The 6,758-nt window shown below is 37.3% G+C and overlaps 1 protein-coding gene across 9 annotated transcripts in view; it reads left to right on the forward strand.

Moving 5' to 3' along the window:
- Positions 1-5,111, forward strand: part of LOC112983665 (hyaluronan and proteoglycan link protein 1) — a 69,168-nt gene extending 64,057 nt beyond the window's left edge. For all 9 annotated transcript variants that reach the window (XM_026100928.2, XM_026100926.2, XM_026100927.2 and 6 more), the window contains one exon: positions 1,230-5,111. In XM_026100928.2, the coding sequence (XP_025956713.1) occupies positions 1,230-1,519 (290 nt within the window). In that variant the 3' untranslated portion in view covers positions 1,520-5,111. The remainder of the gene's footprint in view (positions 1-1,229) is intronic.
- The last annotated feature ends 1,647 nt before the right edge of the window (positions 5,112-6,758 follow it).

Raw genomic sequence — 6,758 nt, forward strand, 5'->3', positions numbered from 1 at the left:
GAAAAGAGTCAAATTGAAAATGTTGCAGACTTATTTGGAAACTATTATTACTTCAGCTAAGTGCTATTCCTCTGTAATCCATTTCTACCTAGCACTTGGTTAATTGTCAATCCAATCATGATAAATAACCTTGAATATAATGAATAAAAGGCCTACAATGAATTTATATTGCCTTTATAAATGAAATTAATGTTTGTATTATTGCTGCTTATGGATTAGTACAGGAGACTTCCGTTATGAGCTTTACTTGCTGGCACATGTTTTTATTACCTTGAGACCGGTGCACTTTTTTTTTTTTACTAGCACTATCAGTTCAATGTCATCTTATGGCGAGAATGTGCCCTTTGATGCCTAAAAAGAAACAGAGTTGCAGAACTGCTGGGAATGTTTTTGACTCTAGCAACGAAGACTTATGACAGGCATGCTTTTGATCTACCACAGGTTCAAACTCTGCTTCTGAGAAGCTGTGCAATATCTCAGCTTTCTTACAGAAAAACTTTAAATTGTGCTTGTACTTAATCAGGAACAAGGTCAGCGCCTTGCCAAAGAGTAAAACTGCACGCATTACCTCTAGCCACCCTCACCCAAATACTATCAAAGGTCAACTCTTACTGTGCCATGCTTCTGAGAAGAAAACTCATTCTGAGAAGAATAACTCATTTAACGCTGAAAACATAATGTACAATTACACTGCTTTAGACATTTAACTAATTTCCCTTCTCTATCAATAAGCTACCGCTGCACGAGACTTGTTTTTCCTGAAGTCTACAGGGTTGTTCAGAAGTTCTGCTGGAATATCATGGGGACTTTGTTGGTAAATGCATCTTTTCCCTTAAAGATAGATGCAGAACTGAAGCAATCCTCTAAATCCCAGAGTATCTTCCATTATGTCTCTCCTCAACCTTTTTCTTCCTATTTTTCTGCCTCTGCAGGCAAAGGAAAAATGCATTACAACAGTTCAGTTACAACTAAATGAAGTGAGGGTGGAGATCCCTTGCCTTGCTAAGTTAGCATAAATTTACATGTGTATTTTTTTCCTCCCATTATTTATAAACCCACTATACAAAAAATAAAAATATTTTAACAGCAGAAAGTATAAATCTCATGGTTCTGAACAAGTCAAGTTGCTTGATGTGATTCTGCAGTGAACTTCCCCAAACGCCATCTTTATTATACCATAGCATCTTGTTCATCTCACTAATGACTCTTTATTTCCTTTCTCTTTCCAGGTCGGTTTTACTACCTAATACACCCAACCAAGCTGACCTACGACGAAGCTGTTCAGGCTTGCTTGAAGGATGGGGCACAGATTGCTAAAGTTGGCCAGATATTTGCTGCCTGGAAACTGCTAGGATATGACCGCTGTGATGCTGGCTGGCTGGCTGACGGCAGTGTCCGCTACCCAATCTCTAGGCCAAGAAAACGCTGCAGTCCTAATGAAGCAGCAGTTCGCTTTGTAGGCTTCCCTGATAAAAAGCACAAGCTATATGGTGTCTACTGTTTCAGAGCATACAACTGAAAATACCTAGAGCACAACAGTTTTAAATTCATTAAGAACATGTGAAAGATTTCTTTTCGATATGAACTCATGCAAGTTACCAAAACTGTGATAAACCTTTTTTACTTACTGTAAAGAGTCATTTTCATAAACCCAACCCATTAATTTTTTTTTCGTTTTAATATTTTTGTAAAAGTATCATTCCATAGATATTTTAAATTAATATAATTTAATGGAAGCTCTAGATAAGGAAGCTTTAGAGCCAAATTCTTTAAGCTACATCATCCCAACAAAATATACTTTTCATGAATGGGGCATGCAATAGAGCTTGATGATTGCTAGGACTCACTTACGGAATGTAAGGCTACTCAAAGCAGAAGCTTTTACAAGCACAAATTTTACACATTTTTACACATTGAGATACACTGCAAATTAATTACATCTGCAGTTTTGAAATAAGATAATCTTTTGCTAATAAGGGTTCAGCGAGGTTTTTCAAAAAAAATAGAAAGGAAATGTTTTCGAACGGGAACAATACACAATTTAATAAAAGCAGCATTTAAAGCAGTCCACAAAAATGGGATTCGTTTTACCATTTAAAAACTTGCCTTTCTGAAAAATAAGCTTATGATCCCATGCATAGCAACAAGCACAATTAGTTCTCCTGAACATTTCAATTGTGTTTTTATTGTCTGTAAAACATTGATGAGGGGATGAATAATTAACTAAAGAGAAAACCCTATTTTCTTCTTAACTCAAATTAAAGATGCCTAAGAAGTGTTGTATTACCTTTGAGTAGCTTTACTGAGTTATTTTTAAATTCTTAAAGGCCATTTGCTAAGCAGCATATCGCATCTACTCAGGGCAGTTGTATAAATGAACTGCTGGACAGAAAAACTGCAAACTTTAGCAGCTTGATTTTACATTAGCCTTTGAAATGTTATTGTCTTAATGAAAGAACATTAGAATATTTAATATTTCTTTCATACTTACACATCACAAGAATAAACATTGGGAAAAACATTAAAATGATAAAGTCTTAAAACAAGATTATTAAATAAAAACTAGAAACCAGCTATTAATGTTTAGAGGAGAAAAAACACTTTCTTTCCTCGCTTACATCTCATTTGCATCTAGAAGAATTATTTAGTTAAAACACTTTCACAGAAAAATTACTGAAATTCTTCATTTCATTAATTCCACAATGGTCTAGGTGGAATATGTTTACCTGTATCTGCCAGTGTCAGAGATAAACATGCACTGTGCACAGTGCCTAGGATTTTCAGAGCTGCCTAAAGCACTAAGTCCTCCCTAAAGGCCAAACTGAGGGAATTTGGATTTCTGATGCAAACTTATTTTGGATGCAGCAGTTCTCGGTGCTCATCTTCAGATACCTTAATGCAACCAGTTTTAAAAGAGTGGGTGCTCAAGGCTTTCTGAAAATTTACTCCACTTATGGTGTCTCAAGCTGGATATCCAAAAAATAAATAAATAAAAAGAGGCCACTGATTAAAAACATCTTGGTCTTGAGAAATCTCTTAGGCAGTTTTGAAATTCCCTCTCCAGTATTGGTTCTACCACTTAAAAACATAGAACTTTTTTCCTACTCTATGCTTACTGACTATGAAGACTTTGGAGGACCAATATTTGTATTACACAAAGTTTTATAGCTTCCCATTGTTTCCATATCTAAATGAGACATAGGGGTATTATCCAAGTAGGGCACAACTGGTATGCTTTCATGAATGGTTTTGTGTAGTTAATTTCCCATGGACATGAGTAAATAAACCTCCTTCCCAAAATGGTTGTGGTCCTATTGTAAAAACTCTGTGAATAAACCACGGAGAATACTTGAGAGGATCGTAACAGAAAGCCACCCTAGCGCAGGAGGTATTGCACTGGAGTTCATTCGCATCAAGCTCAGAAGCAAAACTCCATCCTACTGAGTCACTGTCAATATGGATATTTTCTTATACTATATAGATGAAGCAATGCCGGTGCCAAAACTCCCTTTTAAAAAATTCACTAGGAGTCAGGTTTTCTTGAAAGTCTTTCACTTAGTTATAAAAAAGACACATCATAGACCAAGCCCCCGAGCCCATATAAGCTTTCCTCATCAGTCATTTTTTAAACCAATGTTCACTTCAGACATTTTCCTGGACCACTCAGAATCTTTTCCAAACACTTCAGGGAGAGGAAAAAAAAAAAAAAAAAAAAAAAAAAAAACGCAGGAGGGGTAAGAGAACTGGAGAATATTTGTGCTGGAGAAGGACAGGATATAAAAGACTGTACTGCAACCAAGAGGAATACATATTGCTCCTCCATCCAATCCTTGGAAAAACAGAAAAAGTATTTCCTAATCTCCTCTGTTGCATGGGCAGGGAGGCAGTGATATGGAAAAAGCCATAGGAATACCCCAGAGGAGTTGCCACCCCTGTTAGATCCTGACATTCTGTAAAGAGGGAAAGCCTTTATACAGCTGCCTCTCTCCTCCCCAACATCTGCTACATCTGGAGGAGACTGCACCACTTTCCTGTTGCACAGTGGTAGGCAGACACACACGCAGATTTTTTTCCCCCTCCCTTCAAGAAAACTTCACAGGGTTTCACCCAGACACATCTGCAGGACTGAGAACTCCAGTGTGCCAAAAATGTAGACATCCAACCCGTGCTCAGGGCTGCTAGACTGCAGGTGTTGCGGGAAAAGGTAAATTTGGTCTCTCGCAAACCTTATGACGTTCTAGAGACGGCTGGTCACGTCCTGGACCGCAGCAATCCCAGGCTCGCTCTAGTTCGGACAGGCGCACGGCCCCAGCCGTGTGCCCACGCTGGGCGTCACCAGCCCCGCAGGTTGGGGCTGCGCAGGCTCCTCGCCACCCAGCCTGACCCCTCAGCTCTGGGGAACCCCCAGCAGCCAGGCCTTCCCACCTCGCAGCACGAGGAGGCCACAGCACAGCGCAGAACCAGGCCGCTAGAGCCACCCTGAACTGTAATGTGGTCACAAGCGGCCAAATTCATCACTCAGTTACACCTACAAACTCACACCGAAGATATTGCTTACTCGCAATCAGGTGTTCATGTGACAGAGTCTCAGGATGTGAATTTCCATTTGTCGTGTTACTTCCGAAAAGTCCAGCAGTCCAATCTGGGAACAGGCTAGTTTTAGATCCCTGTATAGATATACGATATTATCTATTATTATAACAGATAAAGTTAATGGGACAGTTTGATGAAAATATGTTTGTATGAAAAAAAATTAGCTCTAATGGAAGCAGGTTTTTAAAAAAGTGTATGATTATTTGAGAAATGGGCACAAATAGACAAAAAGACATGAATTTTATTTATTTTTACAGTTACTGACTCCACTTCCTTTTATAATGTCAAAGGTCAAGATGTTTCCTAATTTTTGAATAAGCTAGCTAGGTGCTTGGATAAAAACCTTAAAAAGCAGCTTAAGAACTGGATAAAAGTCTGTGCTATATTCTGTTCTTTGGAAAAAATTCTATCATTAGAGTCAATTCATGTGCTCTGTCATTACCTTGTATTTCACAATGTATCTGAATTTTAATGCCCGTGAATGACAATAAATCATGTTGTTCTTTTCAGTATGATGATTTCTTCGTATTGGCTGGCCATTCTATTTCTTTCCCAGAAAAGATAGAGAGAAAAGGAAATGATTAAAGAAAGAAAATGCTTGCTTTGCCATAGTAAACAAAGGGATCACAAATCTGGGGGCAAGGGAGAGTCTACTCTGTGGATATGATTTGCAGTAAAGAAAAACATATTCCAAAGCATTTAGTTTATGCTTCTTCGAAACATTTTGAAGGTAGAGTTACAAGGTCCAATTTTTACTTTGCTTTCTCTCCCATCTTCCAAAATAAAATAAAATATAAATAAGGAAGTCATTTTTTTCCTGGTGGGTGCTACCCTCTGCACATGCATCACTAGAAATTGGATGAAGAATAATGTTCCATGTATGGGAAAAAATTATGAAATTACTTTTATAATCTTATGGCCTTAAAAACTAAAAACAAACAAAGGCCCCTCTTTGTAATGTACAGCAAGAAAGATTTCCACTGTCAAGAGAAGAATTAGCTATTCAAAGCACTGAGCCAGATTTTCAGCCTCCGTAATCACACTATTTCTGCATTCTTTTATCAATCTGTGCTGGAGATTGAACCCTAAAACTTATATAGAGACTACCACTGTGTCGAGAAATACTAATCCTCTAGAAACTTCCAGTATATCATCCATGTTTTAAAATAAATGAAAAAGAGATTGGAAAAACTGTTCATTCAGAGTAAGAGAAAGCTATACTATAATTAATACATGACTGAGATGAACCTCCCTGATTTTCTAAAAATTTAGTTAAAACAGTTTTCAAATAGGTAACATTGACTTTACAGCATTAAGCAGGCAATTAAAATGGTCTTCAGTAATAACAGTCACTCAGTAACTAGAATTTGCATTTGTGGTAGCTGCTTCCACTGAACGACACTCCACTATTCAAAGTTGAGCCACTGTCTTCATGGCTGGAAGTGACTGGATTTAAGACACTGAGTTAGCTTTCCTTCCATTGTGCCCAATAATAATTAAGTCACAAGTTTAAATGTTTAATTAAAAAAACAAATTAAAAATAGATCAAGAGCTTGGAAGAGACTTCTTCTTTTTTTTCCATCAAGCCTTAAACTGGAAGTAGGAAATTCTCATTATAGGCCCTTTGAGTCCAATATTTTTCCTGTTTTTGTCTGAGAATGTCTCAATCTGTAAAGCCATTACAGAGTAAAATGTAAAGTCCATCTATTTCTTCAGTATTGTGCTGGAGGCATGCAATTGTTCTACTAATAACAACAGTCCTAACATGGAACTAAACTAATGAATTATGCACTAGTTTATTTTCCAGTATGTCCAGGGGGTATTTGATAGGTTTATTTTTGTTTTTAAATTCAAACGAACAAACAAACCCAAAAGGGTAGGCCTTCATACTAATCAAATAAGAACAGCTTGTTTTTTATCCTTTAGCTAAATAGGTATATTGTAAGGGATTTCAGCTCATTACCTCCTGTGCTGCTGTTCACTGCACTTATGCATGACACCCTTCACTTTCCAGTTAATTTCATTCAGATTTCCTTCACAGTTGGAAGAAAATAAAAGGTATGATTTTTTTAAATGAAGAAAGATATCAGATTTCAAATTTGTTAAGTTCCGACTCAAACATGAAGCAGAGAAATAAGCCTGTCTTCATTCTAATGGGAATGGCT

Source organism: Dromaius novaehollandiae, chromosome W (genome assembly GCF_036370855.1).
Source record: "Dromaius novaehollandiae isolate bDroNov1 chromosome W, bDroNov1.hap1, whole genome shotgun sequence".
Classification (NCBI taxonomy): Eukaryota; Metazoa; Chordata; class Aves; order Casuariiformes; family Dromaiidae; genus Dromaius; species Dromaius novaehollandiae.